General features: G+C 36.7%; 2 protein-coding genes across 2 annotated transcripts; both read left to right on the forward strand.

Moving 5' to 3' along the window:
- Window positions 1-2,614: 2,614 nt before the first annotated feature.
- Window positions 2,615-6,069, forward strand: LOC116128763 (cellulose synthase-like protein E1). Its single transcript, XM_031414510.1, has 8 exons — window positions 2,615-3,004; window positions 3,080-3,401; window positions 3,709-3,849; window positions 3,935-4,066; window positions 4,187-4,399; window positions 4,530-4,766; window positions 4,893-5,240; window positions 5,328-6,069. Exons 1-8 carry the CDS (start codon window positions 2,724-2,726, stop codon window positions 5,871-5,873), a joined length of 2,220 nt encoding a protein of 739 aa, XP_031270370.1. The 5' UTR covers window positions 2,615-2,723; the 3' UTR covers window positions 5,874-6,069.
- A 9,781-nt stretch (window positions 6,070-15,850) lies between these two features.
- On the forward strand, window positions 15,851-19,239 carry LOC116128827 (cellulose synthase-like protein E1). Its single transcript, XM_031414589.1, is given in 7 exon segments — window positions 15,851-16,528; window positions 16,836-16,976; window positions 17,062-17,193; window positions 17,314-17,526; window positions 17,659-17,895; window positions 18,063-18,410; window positions 18,498-19,239. Coding segments are annotated over 7 exon segments (2,295 nt in total). The 3' UTR covers window positions 19,044-19,239.
- The last annotated feature ends 1,951 nt before the right edge of the window (window positions 19,240-21,190 follow it).

A 21,190-nucleotide genomic window follows, 5' to 3' on the forward strand; every position in this document is an offset into this window, starting at 1 on the left:
TGGCAATAGTTCGAAAAGAAATGAAAATGGGTTGAAATTGTTAGATTTGAAAACATTTGAGAACCTGCATTTATATTTTTAAGTTGTGAAATTATTATATGCTCATGAGAAAAATGTTTTGAGAATAAGTATGAGATGATAGTGAGTTTCAAACCACCCTACGTAGTACCCATCCCCCTCATGATGTGGATTTGATTCTATACATGCGTATGATTTGATATTGCCAGCCCAAGTGGGTCGAAGGCCTGAGTGAGGCAGAAAATGGGTTGAAATTGTTAGATTTGAAAACATTTGAGAACCTGCATTTATATTTTTAAGTTGTGAAATTATTATATGCTCATGAGAAAAATGTTTTGAGAATAAGTATGAGATAATAGTGAGTTTCAAACCACCCTACGTAGTACCCATCCCCCTCATGATGTGGATTTGATTCTATACATGCGTATGATTTGATATTGCCAGCCCAAGTGGGTCGAAGGCCTGAGTGAGGCAGATATCGTTACATTGGATGGATTTTGCCGGTCCAAGTGGGTCGAAGGCTCGAGCAAGGCAGATATCGTTACACAGGATTTGATTTGTCGGCCCAAGTGGGTCGAAGGCCAGAGTGAGACAGATATCACTGCACAAGATATGATTTTGCCAGCCCGAGTGATGCTTGGACTTATTGGGTCGAAGGCTTGAGCGGTGACCGATTCTACCTAGCAGGATGGATTTAGTGGTTCAACCCACGCGATGTTAGATCTTGCCAGGTTGGACGGATTTTCCCCTGGGTACTAGTTGGGTGAGAGTTTTCACATGTGATTGAGAGATGATTTGGATATGTATATATATGTATATCATTTATTTGAAAATGGGAACTTCTCAATGTAAATGTTACTGTACATGAACTGTTTCTTAAAAATGATATTTTTAGAGAAACATGAGTACTAATTTGTTTATCATAATAGTGTTCAGAAAGAAGTCTTGCCATGAGAGATTTCAACATGTGTTATGAAAGATGACTTATATTATAAAATTTGTTTATGGAAATGAAATTTTATAAGCATGAGTGTTTTTATTGTATATTGAAATGTTTTATTACATACTAACCCATTCCCCACTCACTGAGCATTTATAGCTCACCTCTCGTTTTCAAATGTTTCTCTTTCCCCCCACCAGGTCAAGAAGGAGATCGTGCAGAGGAGTGAATCCCACTCAAGGTTGGGTCACACGACTTCATTTCATCATATATTCTATAATTGTGTTTTATTTTCTACTACAAAGTTTATGTTTTCTTCACCATGTATTTATTTCTTGTTCTGGATTATTAAAGATGGAAAAAATTCTGATACCATACATTTCATTTTGTGAAAATTTCAGTAATATTTGTTTATTTGCAAATGACGTTACATCTATTTGTGAGAAAAAAAATAAAAGAGTACTTATAAATGTTTTGGCTAGAAGAGTTTTATGATGTTTTTAATTCATAAATAGGTTTCATAATTTTTCCATATGACACGTCTCGATCACCCGAGTCTCATGGATGTATTCGAAGTCTATGGGATAAGGAGGGTCAGGATGGATCGTGTCAATTAGGGTCACAAACATTTATATTATAAAAGTTTTTGAATGTCCACCGTATGAGAATAAACTATGGATTTACACACGTGCTTTTGCTGATAATGACTGTATTCTTATGTTATTTTGTATAAAAATCTCTACACACGTGCTTATAATGACATGTATTGTTACATTATTTTGTATAAAAGTCTGCGTAAGATTTCTTTTTATAATTATTCATAATTTCATATATGTGACACCCTGGGGTTCGATTCATGCTACAGTTTACATATTTTTTTCAAATTAGAGTGCTGGGTGGATGTATGAAGTGTTTTCTTTGTGTTTATAAGTCAAACCAAATTCTTTAGCTGTCTCTTCTTTAGTCTAAAAGGATGACAAGGCGTTGTGCGACTTCCTTTGAATATTCAGTGCATGCCATTAGCCATTGACTAAGTTAGTACAGAAAGGTGACAGGCCTTCCCTTAAATAAATTTCACGGCAACTATTATTGGTTGTATAACTGCTCTCAAGATGCATGCACTAAATGGGATTTTTCCCTGTTGGCCATCACATCACTGTCCCATTGAGCCTGCTAAGAGTTCTTCTGTGGTAGATAATTTTCCAAATCTTATTAAGTTATATGTGCACTAGAACAAGAAGAAACTAAGAAATGAACTACTGTGTATTAAATGCGGTCTGGAATGTTTTGATCAATGCCGCATGCGTATAAACCAAGTCTCCAGTACACGCCTCCTCCATCATCATTCAATTATTTTCTGGCCCTATTGGCTTAATTTTTACAGTCGTTTACTAAGAGGCAAAACTGATTAGACTCTCTAATGTGTGCATCATTACTCAACCCCGCATGCATGTGAACCAAGTCCCCAGTCCGTGCCTTTTCCATCATCATTCTGCATCACTACTCACTTGTTTTTATATTAATTGTCTTCTTGTATGAACAAGATTAAACCTAATGTTCAAACTAACACAGTGGGGTTTGACCTTAATTACAAAGCATTACCACCCATGGAGAGTGATAATTATATTTAAAATCGAATTTCTCCTTTATATTTTCCTTAGGCACACAACAATTACTTACAGTATCGACAATATCTTTTCCTCAACTGCCTTTCAACTCCTTTGTCTAGAGAAGTGAAGTGAAGTTGAACGACATTTCAGAGGAGATGGAGAGCAAAGATTATGTTCCTCTCTTTGAAACAAAGCCAGCCAAGGGACGAATTTTATTCCGATTATATGCAGCTTCAATCTTTGTGGCTATCTGCATGATCTTTGTTTACAGAGTGAGTTACTTTCCCAGCAGCTTGGAAGGACCAGCAGTTGAAAGATGGGCTTGGAGTGGAATGTTTCTTGCTGAGTTATGGTTCAGTTGGTATTGGTTTGTCACTCTTGTTGATAAATGGAACCCCATCTATCGTTACCCTTTCAAAGACAGACTCGCTCTCAGGCAATCTCTCTTTCTCAATCTTTAGCTGAAATTATTTTACCAACAAAACAATAATCTTCTTATTCTCATTAATAGGTACGAGAAATATTTTCCAGGAATAGACGTATTTGTGTGCACGGCAGATCCTGTAATAGAGCCTCCCACTATGGTGATCAACACCGTGCTATCAGTCATGGCTTATGATTATCCACCCGAGAAGCTGAGTGTTTATTTATCGGATGATGGGGGTTCAGATTTAACGTTTTATGCCATGTTAGAGGCGTCTCGTTTTGCAAAGGAATGGATACCATTTTGCAAGAAATTAAACGCAGAACCCAGGTCACCTGAGGCTTATTTTCAGTCAGCAGTTGAACCAATTGATGATCCAATCATGGCGAAACAGTGGCAGTCTATAAAGGTAATCATTTAATGTCATTCTCATGCACAAGACATAAGTGGAACTCGACAATGACATGCAACATCTATTAGTTTTTGGCTTTCGTGTAACGAGTTAAATGTGCAAATCCAAATTCTTCCACATAAAAAACCAGAAACTTGTTGTAAATGTACAACCCATCTACTCCCTTGACTTTTAAACAAATCAGCTCCATATATATTAGTAACCTAAGTGTTTGTAATACGCAAGTTTGATGTTGACTCAAGTTTAATTGTGATACGTATTAGTTTGATTAATATTTCAAACCATATCAATATCTCTATTACAGAAATTATATGAAGATATGAACGAACGGATTGAAACTGCTACAAAGCTAGGCCGACTCTCAGAAGACACACGTAAAGAACACAAGGGATTTCGTGAGTGGGACTTTGTTCTAAGCCGTCGCGATCACCAAACCATTCTACAAGTACTAATTGTTACAATTTAATTTTGTTTCGGTTTCACATGAAAACATTTTATAATTAATGTTGTGTATTGATTGATGAATATAGATACTAATTGATGGGAGAGATCCAAAGGCTGTTGATATAGAAGGACAACGCTTGCCTACGCTGGTGTACTTGGCACGCGAGAAGAGACCTCAATTTCCCCACCACTTTAAAGCTGGAGCCATTAACGCACGCGTAAGCTCCTAATACATTAATATACTTGGCATGCTTGGACATTTTTTAAGAACTTACACTAAACTCTGCTGGTTTATGTTCAAAAAATTCCTGTCTGATAGCTTAGTTTCATATGAATAGATAAGGGTGTCATCGGGGATAAGCAATGGCTCGATTATTCTGAATGTGGACTGCGACATGTACTCAAATAACTCTGCTGCTGTGAGAGATGCCCTTTGCTTTTTTATGGATGAAAAGCAGAGCCATAATGTTGCTTATGTACAGTTTCCACAGAACTTCAGTAACCCCACAAAGAATGACCTTTACGGTAGTTCCCTGATGGTAATAATGGAGGTAGACTTCTGAACTCCTGATAATCTTATACTATCTTTAAATATTTTACGTTTTTGGGTCCAGAGAAAATTTTGATGAAAATTTATATTTTCGTTCTATCTGAAAGAGTTATTGTTACCTTCCCTATCAGGTAGAGCTTCCCGGAATTGATTCCAATGGAGGGCCTTTCTACATTGGTACTGGGTGCTTTCACAGGAGAGAGACTCTCTGTGGGAAGAAATATAGCCAGGATTGTAAGACGACAGACTGGATCAAAACGGTGAATAATAATGATAGAGAAGTTGAAGAAAGTGCAGTTGTACTAGAAGAATCATGTAAAGTACTTGCAAGTTGTAGCTATGAGGAGAATACTCTATGGGGAAAGGAGGTTTATCTCTCTCCCTCTTTCTCACTCACACAAGCACGATTAATTGTACATGCATAAATATAGTTTTCGTTCGATGTGACACATCTCTTGGGATGAATTCTTAAAATTTATTGTATGATTTGGCAGATGGGTTTGATGTACAACTGTGCAGGGGAAGATATAATGACTGGATTAGCTATACAATGTAGAGGATGGAGATCCATCTATCATAATCCTGAAAGGAAGGCTTTCTTAGGACTTGCTCCCACAACACTTGGTCAGTCCCTAGTGCAACATAAGAGATGGTCTGAAGGTGATTTTCAGATCTTCCTTTCAAGCTACTGTCCTTTCCTGTATGGACGTGGAAAGATCCCACTCAAACTTCAACTTGCATACTGCCTTTGCTTGATGTGGGCTCCATATAGCTTGCCTACTCTCTACTATGCTTTTGTGCCATCCCTTTGCCTCCTTAAAGGCATCTCCTTGTTTCCTAAGGTATGGATACTTTTAACAGATCATCATTATCTTTCAAAAACTAATTTTTGGATACAATCTTAAGTTATGATTCATTTAAACCATCAGATTTCGAGTCCATGGGTTATGGCATTTGCATACGCGATGTTGGCCAACCGTGCATACAGCTTAGGAGAATTTATATGGGTTGGAGGCACAGTCAAAGGTTGGTGGAATGATCAAAGAATGTGGATGTTCAAAAGAACAACTTCATACTTCTTCGGTTTCGCTGACAACATACTGAGGCTACTGGGCTTTAAAAAGTCTGCCTTTGAGATCACAGCAAAGGTGGCTGAAGAGGACATATCTGAGAGATTTGAGCAAGAGACAATGGAGTTTGGTGCTTCTTCACCAATGTTCACCATTTTAGCAACAATTGCTTTGCTCAACCTGTTTAGTTTTCTGGGGGGACTAAAGAGGGAAATGTTAGATGGCCACTGTAAAATATTAGATCAATTTGCCGTGCAGATGCTTCTAAGTGGGATAGTGGTATTGATTAACCTACCATTATACCAAGGACTCTTCTTCCGAAATGACAATGGAAGGATGCCTACTTCAGTAACATTCCAGTCTACTCTCATCTCTCTATTGGTCTGCACAATAGCTGCATATTAAGTACCAAAGTGCTACCTCCAGATGCACAACAAAATTTGAGAGTGTGGGAAACTGTTTGTTGCATTTGCAAAGGAAAATTAATAATTTAATGTTGTCATAATCTCTTGATTGCTATCTACAGCAGATGCTTATTTTGTAAGAACCAATATAACTATATTACTACTGTTTTTATAAGATTTGCATGAAATCTCCCTTAGAAGCATACTTTTTTTTGAGATGGCAGGGCCCTAGATTTTGGGTACCCCGCCCGCCCGGCCCGAAAAGGCTGGGCTTTCCCGTAGTGACGGCTTGGTCTTGGGCCGGGCTTGATTTCAAGGCCCACCACGGTACGGGCCGGGTATGGGTATTCTTCAGGCCCGGCCCGCAAATTGTACATCTATTTACTAATTTACCCTTATACTATAGTTTAATTACAGTATTATCCTAAGTTATATATCTCTAATTTTTTTCCCAAACCTAACCTCTAACCTCTTTCCATCCCATTCCCTAACTCTCCCCCCCCCACCTGCTGCCCTTCCTACATATCTCTCTCTCGGTCTCTCCATTTGCGATTCAGCCAATTCTGCAATTTGCCGGCGTGCCGCCTACTTAGTAAAAACTCCTCCGTGCTACCTTCCAGCATCACCTCTGAAGAGTCCTCCAAAAACTCTAAACCCAGGTTGGTTCTAGTCTTCTCTTCCATTTACTAGCTTCAATACTACAACAACATGGGTTCAAGCAAAATCCTTGATAATGGCTATTTTTAATGATTTATTTCATTTTTTGGCTTCAGCTCACTGTTAAGGCCTGCTTGTTTCTTGAAGTTTCTTAGTGCTAGATTGTTATTTGTTGAAATTTGAAAAACAAAGTTGTGAACGAAGTTTAATGAAGTGGGTGATCCTTGGTTTTTAATGTTTTTATTGTTTGAATCATGTGTTTTCTGTCACTGGTTTGATTTTTTATTTGATATTCGTGATTTAAACAGGGATTGGTGGGCGTAATTTGATTTGGTACACTTTAGTTCAAATAAAATGTTGCATAAAATTAAAGAATGGTGATAATAAAAAAAGGAAAGTAGCCATTTAGGTGAGAATGAAGAAGAAGAAGAGTGGCATGCACTGGAATCTAATTTGAATTTTCGAACACTGGTTTGATTATTTCTGTTTGAATTTTTAACTGGGTTATGTTTCTGGGTTCGGCATATTGATGGTACTGGGTTAGTGTAACATCTGTATGTTTTGAGCCTTGATTTATCACTCTAACTGAATATTCAAAAGAAGCATGCTTGAGTAACTAAATTTAACTTATTACGTTATACTGATTGCGTTACCGAGCATATCGCATTTCGTCTTTGCTCGTGAGTTGTTGATTGTGAGCTGATTTTGCAGTATGACATTATATTTGATTGATTATATTCACTTAGTTAGCAAGATTAAAGGTAGCAGATGAATTAGCCTGCATTTCACAACAGCATTTACAGTTGACAACTTGAGTGTAGGATCAATTCAGGTGCTAATTACTGTGATTAAGGCTCAGGATGCTTAACAGATGATGAGTTCATTTTCGTTTTATAATTAAATGTATTTCTTTGCCACTCAAGTGCTTGTTTATTTTATATGAATAACTTAGTTTAAGCTTCCAGTTGTAATTTATGAAACACATGTTATCTGCATATGCATGTAGCTTTGAATACACAAAATTATAAACGTGAATAAAGTTTACATTTTCACGTATCTATCATTAATTATATTATATACTTTAGGTTTTATACTGATTATATAAGAGATCATCACTGCACTTCATCATTCTGATAAGTATAATAAATACCTTTTTTAGTCCGAAAAATATTTTTAGATTACCACCATTACATTAAAAAAAATAATATAAAAAAAAAAACCTTAATAATTTATATATGACATTTATGTTTTATGTCGGTGATTGGGCATTCTGTCCATACTTCAATAATGACAATTGGGACATTGTAGACCATGCAATTCGTTAAAGTCTAAAGCTAACCACTTTACTGATAATATTATTTTTTAATAAATTATATGACATATAACTCTTTTAATTTTATTTTGTAATGTTATTTGATATTCATACTTTTTGTTCATTTTTTTAGGTTTCAACATGTCAATTCAAACTTCTTTACTTGGTAACGAAAAGCTTAGAGGAGAGATGAATCTACCTCTGACTCATCGAAAATTATGTCGACCCGGATCTGATTGGAAGTAATCAAATTCAATCCCCAATTGTCTGAACTGAGGAAGAAATGAATAAGAAAATGCCCCCTTAATGTGTTGACAGTTGCAGCCATACTATAAAGACAAATCAGTTGTATGGTAGCATTTCAAGAAATTAAGTTGATGGCAGGATAAAGCAGAGTGTAACTATTGTCGTAAGCAACTTGCTGGTGTTCCAAAAAACGGGAAAAGGCACTTGCATGCACATATTAAAATTTGTCCAAGGCGAAAGTATGGATGTATCACAGAAATTCTGTCGATGACCCCGGGAGAGGATTCAAGTTCAAAGTCACAAATGACCTTACTTCGCATCAGCTTGATCAAGAGGTCGGTGAGAAAAGGACCTAGCAATGATGATTGTTCTACATGAATATCTTTGAGCTGGTTGATCATTACGGTTTAGAAAATTTTGTAACAACAGGCAACCGTTGTTAAGGTGGTGAGTAGAACACTATAATAAGACATATTAAGATGTATGATGTAGAAAAGAGAAGACAATGAAATTGTTACAAAACCGAGTAGATTGCTATCACTTCGATTTGTGGACTGCCAGCAATCAAACAAAGGATATATGACGATCACAGCGCACTTTATCGACAACAACTGGGTCTTACAAAGTCGACTCTAAGATATTATCTTTTAAGGTTTTATCATTCTTATTTTTTAATACAATTTTTGTAGTTAATTAATAATATTTTTTATGTATAATTAATGTTACAGATTTGTATATTTGGCCTTGCCCACATACGAGAGTGTGCTTGCTGTGGCATTGATGACGCTTTTATGAGTGATATTGATAGAAAGTTGTCGACATTGACGCTTGATAACTGTCCACCAATGATGCAGTTGTTGAAGATATCTTGAACAGAACTTCAAGTGCCTCACTTATGTTACGTGGTTCATTTTTCATATGCTGTTGTGCGCATTTCTGATCTAATTGTACAAGATGATTATCGGTGATTGGACAGCAATTGCAAGAATCCGTGAGAGCGTTTGGTTATTTGGTCAGCATCTCCTAAAGAGAGACAAAATTTGTTGAAGCATGCACACGTCAGAAGCATTGAAGTACAAAGAGTTGGCTCTTGACTGTAAGACTTGACTGGAACTCAACTTATTAATAGCTTGAAACTGCTTTCTTTACAAGATGTTGTTTTTTTTCGTTTAAAGCTTTGTGAGCCAAAAATATAGATGTTTGCCACTGAGAGGAATGGGAGTTGCAGAACAATTTGTTCAAGTTGAAAATATTTTATGTTGCTACAAACTTGTTCTCTGGAACAAAATATCCGACAATCTAATATTTATTTCCCAAAAGTTTGTGAATTAGAATTCATTGTCTAATTGCTCAGATGTGGGAATGATTGATAAGGAATTGCAGCAAAAATGCTTGAAAATTTAACAAGTATTGGGATGTGATTAACGGTGTCTTGGGGTGCGAGTCTTTTAGATCCTAATACAAAATGAAATCGTTAGATTATTTTTTTCCCCGGATCTAGGAGTGATGGTAAATATCATATTCTGAATTCAGGATTATTATCAGATTTATTAATCATATACCAATCGAAGCAAGGAAGTATAGTCAACCTCCTCCCAATGCAGCCTTTTTTGCAGACTAAATTCCTTGTAGTTGAGGACGATGGTCCGTTAGTGACTTTAGATGTATATTGCACAGAAATCAAATGTTGTGAAGGAAAGTCAGAACTAGATTTTATTTAAGAGGAAAACTTTTGCCTAGGACTCCTAACTGGACATTATTGGTTTGGCGGAAGACAACTGGGCCTAAATATCCATCCTCTCTTCTATTGGCTCGAGACATCCTTGCATTCCTGTCGCCACAGTGGCTTCTGAATCATATTTAGCACGGGTGGGAAGTATTAGCCCACTCGCAACAAACTTCATTCAGATACATGTAAGCATTGATGTGTGTTCAAAATTGGTTACAGGCGGATTATAAAAAGGTGATTAATTAAGTTTTATTTTTTTAACATATTTGTCTTATTGTCTTTAATATATATTTTTTATTCTTTAAACTGATTGGTCTTAATATCTTTAATACATTATATTTTGCATTCTTATTAGGTTCAACAATCATGTTCGACATTTTTGATGACCGATGATGAAGAGATATTATAATGCAAAGAATAGGTATGCATTGGTTAATATTTAGTATTTCTGTGTTATATGCTTCTTATGTTTTTTATAATTGCGAGAGGTGGACTTACCTGACTGGAGCTTGCAAAACTTAAAAGACAACAACTTAGAAATTTGTGATAGATTTTATGTTTTGTATTTGTCAGATTTTACTATCTCAATTTGCTTGTTTGACTCTTATGGTTATGTTATACTCTAAAAATGGATGATACACATTCGAATGTTTTATTATTTTCGAATGTTATTTATCTATTTGTGTTATTATATACTTGTTGAATGTTTTACTTATTTATGTATTTATATACTTGTGAATGTTATTTGGGATGTTCCAATTTTGCATCTATCATAACAAGTATATAATTTGTTGGGAAATAAGAAATAAAGCTTAGCCTTGGCTACTCCAATTTCAAAATCATTTACAGAGGCAGATAAAATTGGAGTACTTGGTCAGTACTATATCTATATCATGAAGCTACAATTTTGTTCACCGCAAAAATGATGGCAAAAAAAAGGCGGGCTTGGGCCGGCTGCTTCCTAAAAAGCCGCCAGACGGGCTGAGCTTTGTTTATCATACCCGCAGTCGGGCTCGGCCCGGGCTTGGGCCTGGGCCATCAGGCGGGCTTGGGCCTAGGCCAAGGGGTACCCGGTCCTGCCTCGCCCATGCCATCACTAGGTGGATGTATGAAGTGTTTTCTTTGTGTTTATAAGTCAAACCAAATTCTTTGCTGTCTCTCTTTAGTCTAAAAGGATGACAAGGCGTTGTGCGACTTCCTTTGAATATTCAGTGCATGAATTACCCATTGACAAGTTAGTACAGAAGGTGACAGGCCTTCCCTTAAATAAATTTCACGGCAACTATTATTGGTTGTATAACTGCTCTCAAGATGCTGCACTAAATGGGATTTTTCCCTGTTGGCCTCACATCACTGTCCCATTGAGCCTCCTAAGAGTTCTTCTGTGGTAGATAATTTTCCAATCTATTAAGTTATATGCACTAGACAGAAAGAAATCAAGAAATGAACTACTGTGTATTAAATGCGGCCTGGAATGTTTTATCAATGCCGCATGCGTATAAACCAAGTCTCCAGTACACGCCTCTCCATCATCATTCATTATTTTCTGGCCCTATTGGCTTAATTTTAACAGTCTTTTACTAAGAGGCAAAACTGATTAGACTCTCTAATGTGTGCATCATTACTCACCCCGCATGCATGTGAACCAAGTCCCCATCCGTGCCTTTTCCATCATCATTCTGCATCACTACTCACTTGTTTTTATATTAATTGTCTTCTTGTATGAACAAGATTAACCTAATTTCAAACTAACACAGTGGGTTTGACCTTAATTACAAAGCATTACCACCCTGGAGAGTGATAATTATATTTAAAATCGAATTTCTCTTTAATTTTCTATGCACCAACAATTACTTACAGTATCGACATATCTTTTCTCACTCGCCTTTCAACTCCTTTGTCTAGAGAATGTGAATTTGAGGAATTTCATTCAGAGAGATGGAGCACAAGATTATGTTCCTCTCTTTGAACAAAGCCAGCCAAGGGACATTTTATTCCGATTATATGCAGCTTCAATCTTTGTGGCTATCTGCATGATCTTTTGTTACAGGGTGAGTTACTTTCCCAGCAGCTTGGAAGGACCAGCAGTTGAAGATGGCTTGGAGTGGAATGTTTCTTGCTGAGTTATGTTTCAGTTGGTATTGGTTTGTCACTCTTGTAATAAATGGAACCCATCTATCGTTACCCTTTCAAAGACAGACTCTCTCTCAGGAATCTCTCTTTCTCAATCTCTAGCTGAAATTATTTTACCACAAAACAATAATCTTCTTATTCTCATTAAGGTACGAAAATATTTTCCAGGAATAGACGTATTTGTGTGCACGGCAGATCCTTAATAGAGCCTCCACTATGGTGATCAACACCGTGCTATCAGTCATGGCTTATGATATCCACCCGAAGAGCTGAGTTTATTTATCGATGATGGGGTTCAGATTTAACGTTTTAGCCATGTTAGAGGCGTCTCGTTTTGCAAAGGAATGTAACCATTTGCAAGAAATTAACCGCAGAACCCAGGTCACCTGAGGCTTATTTTCATCAGCAGTTGAACCAATTGATGATCCAATCATGGCGAAACAGTGGCAATCAGTAAAGGTAATCATCCAATGTCATTCTCATGCACAACATAATGGAACTCGACAATGACATGCAACATCTATTAGTTTTTGCCTTTATGTAACGAGTTAACTATGCAGATCCAATCTTCCACATAAAAAACCAGAAACTTTTGTAAATGGACAACCCATCTACTCCCTTGACTTGTAAACAAATCATCTTGTGTGTCTCGGCTGTCTTTTTATTTTGGATAATATATCACATGTACTGGGCTGGACAGTATGTGGGAAATGCATGCTGCTGTTGGGGGTTGAGAATTTGTTTAGTTATTTTAAATTCTGGTGAATCCTATATGTGTCTAGTTTAATTCTGGAGAGTTTCATGAGGTTTGGATTAAGGGCTGAATTGTTATGAATTTTTCAAGTCAGTAACCCCAATTCTGGAAACAGGGGACATATTTGAATGAGTTGAAAGAAAATTGTGTTTTAAATAGTTATTTATTCCGGAATGACCTGAGAAAATTATGGCAACAACTTATGTGTCTCTAGAACGCCCCGTTAAAATTATGGCTTAAAATGATGAATAGAATTTTTAAGAAAAATCCAAGAGCGACCAATATCCGGTTATGAGACAGTTGTGTTAAAGATGAAGTTATGTTAATATTTTGGTGTGTGAAGTGTCCAATGATTTTAATATTAAGGTGTTACCTTATGAGGACTTATGTATGAAGGATTTATTGGATTTTGTATATAGGGAGGCAAGCGGGGGCATTATTAGAAGATTTCAATTATTTTTCGGTTTAAGGGTCGAGCTTCAAACTGTGAGTGGAAAAATCTAAACCCCTAACTTTTTTTTTAATGAAGTTATCTCTAAATGCTCTTTTATACTTGTTGATTGTTTTAAATTGCCTAATATGTTTGATTCATTTATATGAATGAGCTTTATTGCAATGTTATTGTTGGAAATTGTTGATTAACATGAGAAAGATGGAATTTTGATGTTTTGTGGCAATAGTTTGAAAGAAATGAAAATGGGTTGAAATTGTTAGATTTAAAAACATTTGAGAACCTGCATTTATATTTTTAAGTTGTGAAATTATTATATGCTCATGAGAAAAATGTTTTAAGAATAAGTATGAGTGATAATGGGTTTCAAACCACCCTATGTAGTACCCATTCCCCTCATGATGTGGATTTGATTCTACACATGCGTATGATTTGATATTGTCGGCCCAAGTGGGTCGAAGGCTTAAGCGAGGCAGATATCGTTACATTGGATAGATTTTGCTGGTCCAAGTGGGTCAAAGGCTTGAGCAAGGTAGATATCGCTACGCAGGATTTGATTTGTCGACCCAAGTGGGTCGAAGGCCAAAATGAGCAGATATCGTTATACAGGATATGATTTTGCCGGCCCGAGTGATGCTTGGACTCACTGGGTCGAAGGCTTGAGCGGTGACCAATTCCGCCTAGCAGGATTGATTTAGTGGTTCAACCTGCGCGATGTTAGATCTTGCCGAGTTGGACGGATTTTTCCCTGGGTACTAGTTGGGTGAGAATTTTCACATGTGATTAAAAGATGGTTTGGATATGTATATATATGTAAATCATTTATTTGAAAATGGGAACTTTTCTAATGTAAATGTTATCTGTATATAAACTGTTTCTTAGAAATGATATTTTTAGAGAAACATGAGTATTGATTTGTTTACCATAATAGTGTTTAGAAAGAAGTCTTGCCATGAGAGATTTCAACATGTGTTATGAAAGGTGGCTTATATTATAAAATAAGTTTGTGGAAATGAAATTTTATAAGCATGAATGTTTTTATTGTATGTTGAATTGTTTTATTACATACTAACCCATTCTTCACTCACTGAGCATTTCTAGCTCACCTCTCGTTTTCAAATGTTTTTCTTTCCCCCCACCAGGTCAAGAAGGAGATCATGTAGAGGAGTGAATCCCACTCAAGGTTGGGCCATACGATTTCATTTCATCATATATTCTATAGTTGTGTTTTATTTCATGTTGCAAAGTTTATGTTTTCTTCATCATGTATTTATTCCTTGTTCTGGATTATTAAAGATGGAAAAAATTTTGATACCATACATTTCATTTTGTGAAAATTTCAATTACATTTGTTTATTTGCAAATGACGTTACATCTATTTGTGAGAAAAAAAAATGAAAAAGTGCTTATAAATGTTTTGGTTAGAAGAGTTTTATGATATTTTTAATTCATAAACAGGTTTCATAATTTTCTTACATGGCACGTCTTGATCACCCGAGTTTCATGGATGCGTTCGAAACCTATGGGATAAGGAGTGTCGGAACGGGTCGTGTCAGTTAGGGTCACAAGCATTTCTATTATAAAAGTTTTTGAATGTCCACCGTACTAGAATGAACTATGGATTAACACACGTGCTTTTGCTGATAATGACTGTATTCTTATGTTATTTTGTATAAAAATCTCTACACACGTGCTTATAATGACATGTATTGTTACTTTATTTTGTATAAAAGTCTACCTAAGATTTCTTTGTATAATTATTCATATATGTGAGACCTTGGGGTTCGATTCATGCTACAGTTTACATATTTTTTCCAATTGAGATCACTAGGTGGATGTATGAAGTGTTTTCTTTGTGTTTATAAGTCAAACCAAATTCTGTGGCTGTCTCTTCTTTAGTCTAAAAGGATGACAAGGCGTTGTGCGACTTCCTTTGAATATTCAGTGCATGACATTAGCCATTGACCAAGTTAGTACAGAAAGGTGACAGGCCTTCCCTTAAATAAATTTCACGGCAACTATTATTGGTTGTATAACTGCTCTCAAGATGCATGCACTAAATGGGATTTTTCCCTGTTGGCCATCACATCACTGTCCCATTGAGCCTGCCAAGAGTTGCTTCTGTGGTAGATAATTTTCCTAATCTTATTAAGTTTTATATGCACTAGAACAAGAAGAAAGTAAGAAATGAATTACTGTGTATTAAATGCGGCCTGGAATGTTTTAATCAATCCCGCATGCGTATAAACCAAGTCTCCAGTACGCGCCTTCTCCATCATCATTCAATTATTTTCTGGCCCTATTGGCTTAATTTTAACAGTCTTTTACTAAGAGGCAAAACTGATTAGACTCTCTAATGTGTGCATCATTACTCAACCCCGCATGCATGTGAACCAAGTCCCCACTCCGTGCCTTTTCCATCATCATTCTGCATCACTACTCACTTGTTTTTATATTAATTGTCTTCTTGTATGAACAAGATTAAACCTAATATTCAAACTAACACAGTGGAGTTTGACCTTAATTACAAAGCATTACCACCTCATGGAGAGTGATAATGATATTTAAAATCGAATTTCTACTTTATATTTTCATATGCACGCAACAATTACTTACAGTATCGACGATATCTTTTCCTCAACTGCCTTTCAACTCCTTTGTCTAGAGAAGTGAAGTTGAAGGATATTTCAGACGAGATGGAGAGCAAAGATTATGTTCCTCTCTTTGAAACAAAGCCAGCCAAGGGACGTATTTTATTCCGATTATATGCAGCTTCAATCTTTGTGGCTATCTGCATGATCTTTGTTTACAGGGTGAGTTACTTTCCCAGCAGCTTGGAAGGACCAGCAGTTGCAAGATGGGCTTGGAGTGGAATGTTTCTTGCTGAGTTATGTTTCAGTTGGTATTGGTTTGTCACTCTTGTTAATAGATGGAACCCCATCTATCGTTACCCTTTCAAAGACAGACTCTCTCTCAGGAAATCTCTCTTTCTCAATCTCTAGCTGAAATTATTTTACCAACAAAACAATAATCTTCTTATTCTCATTAATAGGTACGAGAAATATTTTCCAGGAATAGACGTATTTGTGTGCACGGCAGATCCTGTAATAGAGCCTCCCACTATGGTGATCAACACAGTGCTATCAGTCATGGCTTATGATTATCCACCCGAGAAGCTGAGTGTTTATTTATCGGATGATGGCGGTTCAGATTTAACGTTTTATGCCATGTTAGAGGCGTCTCGTTTTGCAAAGGAATGGATACCATTTTGCAAGAAATTAAACCCAGAACCCAGGTCACCTGAGGCTTATTTTCAGTCAGCAGTTGAACCAATTGATGATCCAATCATGGCGAAACAGTGGCAATCAGTAAAGGTAATCATCCAATGTCATTCTCATGCACAAGACATAAGTGGAACTCGACAATGACATGCAACATCTATTAGTTTTTGCCTTTAGTGTAACGAGTTAACTATGCAGATCCAAATTCTTCCACATAAAAAACCAGAAACTTTTTGTAAATGGACAACCCATCTACTCCCTTAACTTGTAAACAAATCAGCTCCATATATATTAGTAACTTAAGTGTTTGTAATACGCAAGTTTGATGTTGACTCAAGTTTAATTGTGATCCGTATTAGTTTGATTAATATTTCAAATCATATCAAAATCTCTATTACAGAAATTATATGAAGATATGAACGAACGGATTGAAACTGCTACAAAGCTAGGCCGACTCTCAGAAGACACACGTAAAGAACACAAGGGATTTCGTGAGTGGGACTTTGTTCTAAGCCGTCGCGATCACCAAACCATTCTACAAGTACTAATTGTTACAATTTAATTTTGTTTCCGTTTCAAATGAAAACATTTAATAATTAATGTTGTGTATTGATTGATGAATATAGATACTAATTGATGGGCGAGATCCAAAGGCTGTTGATATAGAAGGACAACGCTTGCCTACGCTGGTGTACTTGGCACGCGAGAAGAGACCTCAATTTCCCCACCACTTTAAAGCTGGAGCCATGAACGCACTCGTAAGCTCCTAATACATTGATATACTTTGCATGCTTGGACATTTTTTAAGAACTTACACTAAACTCTGCTGGTTTATGTTCAAAAAATTCCTGTCTGATAGCTTAGTTTGATATGAATAGATAAGGGTGTCATCGGGGATAAGCAATGGTTCGATTATTCTTAATGTGGATTGCGACATGTACTCAAATAACTCTGCTGCCGTGAGAGATGCCGTTTGCTTTTTTATGGATGAAAAACAGAGCCATAATGTTGCTTATGTACAGTTTCCACAGAACTTCAGTAACCCCACTAAGAATGACCTTTACGGTAGTTCCCATATGGTAATAATGGAGGTAGACTTCTGAACTCTTGCTAATCTTATACTATCTTCAACTATTTTAACATTTTTGAGTGCCGGAGGAAATTTTGATGAAAATTTATATTTTCGTTCTATCTGAAAGAGTTATTGTTACCTTCCCTATCAGGTAGACCTTCCCGGAATTGATTCCAATGGAGGGCCTTTCTACATTGGTACTGGGTGCTTTCACAGGAGAGAGACTCTCTGTGGGAAGAAATATAGCCAGGATTGTAAGACGACAGACTGGATCAAAACGGTGAATAATAATGATAGAGAAGTTGAAGAAAGTGCAGTTGTACTAGAAGAATCATGTAAAGTACTTGCAAGTTGTAGTTATGAGGAGAATACTCTATGGGGAAAGGAGGTTTATCTCTTTCCCTCTTTCTCACTCACACAAGCACGATTAATTGTACATGCATAAATATAGACAAGAGTAAAACTATAAATCCCTGAATTCTTTTCCTAGTTTTTTCGTTCGATGTGACACATCTCTTGGGATGAGTTCTGAAAATTTATTGTATGATTTGGCAGATGGGTTTGATGAACAACTGTGCAGGGGAAGATATAATGACTGGATTAGCTATACAATGTAGAGGATGGAGATCCATCTATCATAATCCTGAAAGGAAGGCTTTCTTAGGACTTACTCCCACAACACTTGGTCAGTCACTAGTGCAACATAAGAGATGGTCTGAAGGTGATTTTCAGATCTTCCTTTCAAGCTACTGCCCTTTCTTGTATGGACGTGGAAAGATCTCACTCAAACTTCAACTTGCATACTGCCTCTGCTTGATGTGGGCTCCATATAGCTTGCCTACTCTCTACTATGCTTTCGTGCCATCCCTTTGCCTCCTTAAAGGCATCTCCTTGTTTCCTAAGGTATGGATACTTTTAACAGATCATCATTATCTTTCAAAAACTAATTTTTGGATACAATCTTAAGTTATGTTTCATTTAAACCATCAGATTTCGAGTCCATGGGTTATGGCATTTGCATACGCGATGTTGGCCAACCGTGCATACAGCTTAGGAGAATTTATATGGGTTGGAGGCACAGTCAAAGGTTGGTGGAATGATCAAAGAATGTGGATGTTCAAAAGAACAACTTCATACTTCTTCGGTTTCGCTGATAACATACTGAGGCTACTGGGTTTTACAAAGTCTTCCTTTGAGATTACAGCAAAGGTGGCTGAAGAGGACATATCTGAGAGATTTGAGCAAGAGACAATGGAGTTTGGTGCTTCTTCACCAATGTTTACCATTTTAGCAACAATTGCTTTGCTCAACCTGTTTAGTTTTCTGGGGGGACTAAAGAGGGAAATGTTAGATGGCCACTGTAAAATATTAGATCAATTTGCCGTGCAGATGCTTCTAAGTGGGATAGTGGTATTGATTAACCTACCATTATACCAAGGACTCTTCTTCCGAAATGACAATGGAAGGATGCCTACTTCAGTAACATTCCAGTCTACTCTCATCTCTCTATTGGTCTGCACAATAGCTGCATATTAAGTACCAAAGTGCTACCTCCAGATGCACAACAAAATTTGAGAGTGTGGGAAACTGTTTGTTGCATTTGCAAAGGAAAATTAATAATTTAATGTTGTCATAATCTCTTGATTGCTATCTACAGCAGATGCTTATTTTGTAAGAACCAATATAACTATATTACTACTGTTTTTATAAGATTTGCATGAAATCTCCCTTAGAAGCATACTTTTTTTTTTTTTCTGTTGGTAAACCCCGTAATTACCACCTAAAAAGAAGGCTTCCCTTAAGAGCCAAGAACCTTGGGCATGCTCAAGGGACAAAGACTACAAGAAAAGACAATCCTTAAACACAAGGGAACAACAACCATAAGAACATCCAAAATCTAGCCTCTAGGGAGCCTAAACCAAAAAAGGGGCCAGCAAACAGAAAACAAGCCCAAGCTGCAATCTGATACTGGATTCAATTACCAATTTGAAATTTCCATTAAAAAAAATAAAATAAAATTTGTAGAAACTAAAATCTACAGTTGTGAAAAGAAAGATGAATCCTGTAAAGTTGAGGCCAATGACAATACGCTACACCTGCACACACAAAGAAACCGATGTGAAGCAAACAAGAAACACCGGGATGGTGTTTGCCGTAGGCACTTCGACTCTTAAGTTAATAAGGGTACTAAAGGTTTTTTTTGTTAGGATAGGGAAAATGACAGTTTACCAGAAGTTTAGTCGAAGATTAGAATTACAGTGGCGATATATAATTCTCATGAGTAAGAACTACGGAATTTAGAGGTGTAAGGCCGAATGCCTAAACAAAGGAATGACCCCTTCTTATATAATAGTTGCAAGATCTATGTATCCTAGTAGGACTTTCAATCCATAATGGTAAAAGCTGAGTGAATAGGAAAGATCTTGTTTCACTTACCTTATTAACGCTAACAATCCTAATTCACCTATGAAATCTTTGGGCGAATTGGGATAGAACACAAATAGGAAGAGTTCTACTTACCTTGGTTTGGAAGGCCTGGCCTTGGATGGGCCAACGATGATGCCCATTCTGGAGACAGGTTGGTTTGGGCCACACATTTTGGTCCATTCCATGAATTCTAATGCTGGCCCAATCACAATTGGGTCACAACCTTGGGTCTAAGTAATGGAAAATACATGTTTGGGCCTGGCGGATTTTGGCCTATACAATTACACCTCTCCCATTGCATACTTAGACTAAAATTAAAAGTAGTTTTGTCACAAGTTCCCTCAACGAACCCAAACTGGTTCTTCACTCGCAAAGAAATTGTCATCACTCGACTCCAAATGCCGTAGTTTTCATTACCAATAAACTGTTTTGAGACTAATATAGAATTAGACGTATCAGATGGATGAATATAGAGTGGTGAATTACAATCAATTGCAGTTGCAACTGGTTGTCTGCCAATATTCGCCATTGTTAATTATCTACTCTAGATTGATGATTTTGAGCTGAATTGAGAAGAAACTTTTGGGGAAAATGGTCTCAATTTGTTTGATGAGAAGCGCAAGGCTCTAATTCATCAAAGAAGAAGATCAAGAAGCGGAAATTTTGAGTCACGCTCTGATACCATGTTAGCAGATAAAGAGGATAGAGTATTTTGGGACGAAAGCACAGCTCGTGCGTGTATTGCTTCATTATCAATCTTAAGTTTAGACAATAGTCAAAGACCTTTTAACTAAAATAATAATTCAACTGTTTACCAACTGCAGTAGCTAATTAACCATAGTAACTAACTATCAGTATACAGTTGGCTAACTATAATCAATACTTAGCTCAAGCTCAAGTAACTAATCTGACTTCTAAGGTCTAACTCAATAACTGTCAAGCTAAACTAAATGTTACAGACTTGCAGTACAGTTCTCATTATTTATCCAATAAGTAAGTCGGTAAAAGTTGTTTGGTCTTCCTGACGGGCTTCTTACCCTTCCTTAAAACTTCAGCAAATAAACTAACAGCAACTTTGACAGATTGAAATGGTGCCCTGATATGTGTCTCTCCCACCTCTACCTTGGGAGAACCTGCAGCCTTTTGCCATTCGCTAGCACGTACATTCACCATTTTATTTCTGCTCACCTGAAAAATCAAAATCATTAAGTTCCATTCACATAAAAAATATAAATCATAGACAACCAAATTGCCAT

Source organism: Pistacia vera, unplaced genomic scaffold (assembly GCF_008641045.1).
Source record: "Pistacia vera cultivar Batoury unplaced genomic scaffold, PisVer_v2 Contig204, whole genome shotgun sequence".
Lineage (NCBI taxonomy): Eukaryota > Viridiplantae > Streptophyta > Magnoliopsida > Sapindales > Anacardiaceae > Pistacia > Pistacia vera.

Bases quoted from the DNA above. Each gene is read 5' to 3' on its own strand.
- LOC116128763 (XM_031414510.1), top strand. From the start codon at position 2,724: ATGGAGAGCAAAGATTATGTTCCTCTCTTTGAAACAAAGCCAGCCAAG. The intron at 4,400-4,529 runs GTAGACTTCTGA...CTTCCCTATCAG, and splicing joins CCCTGATGGTAATAATGGAG to GTAGAGCTTCCCGGAATTGA. The intron at 4,767-4,892 runs GTTTATCTCTCT...ATGATTTGGCAG, and splicing joins ATACTCTATGGGGAAAGGAG to ATGGGTTTGATGTACAACTG.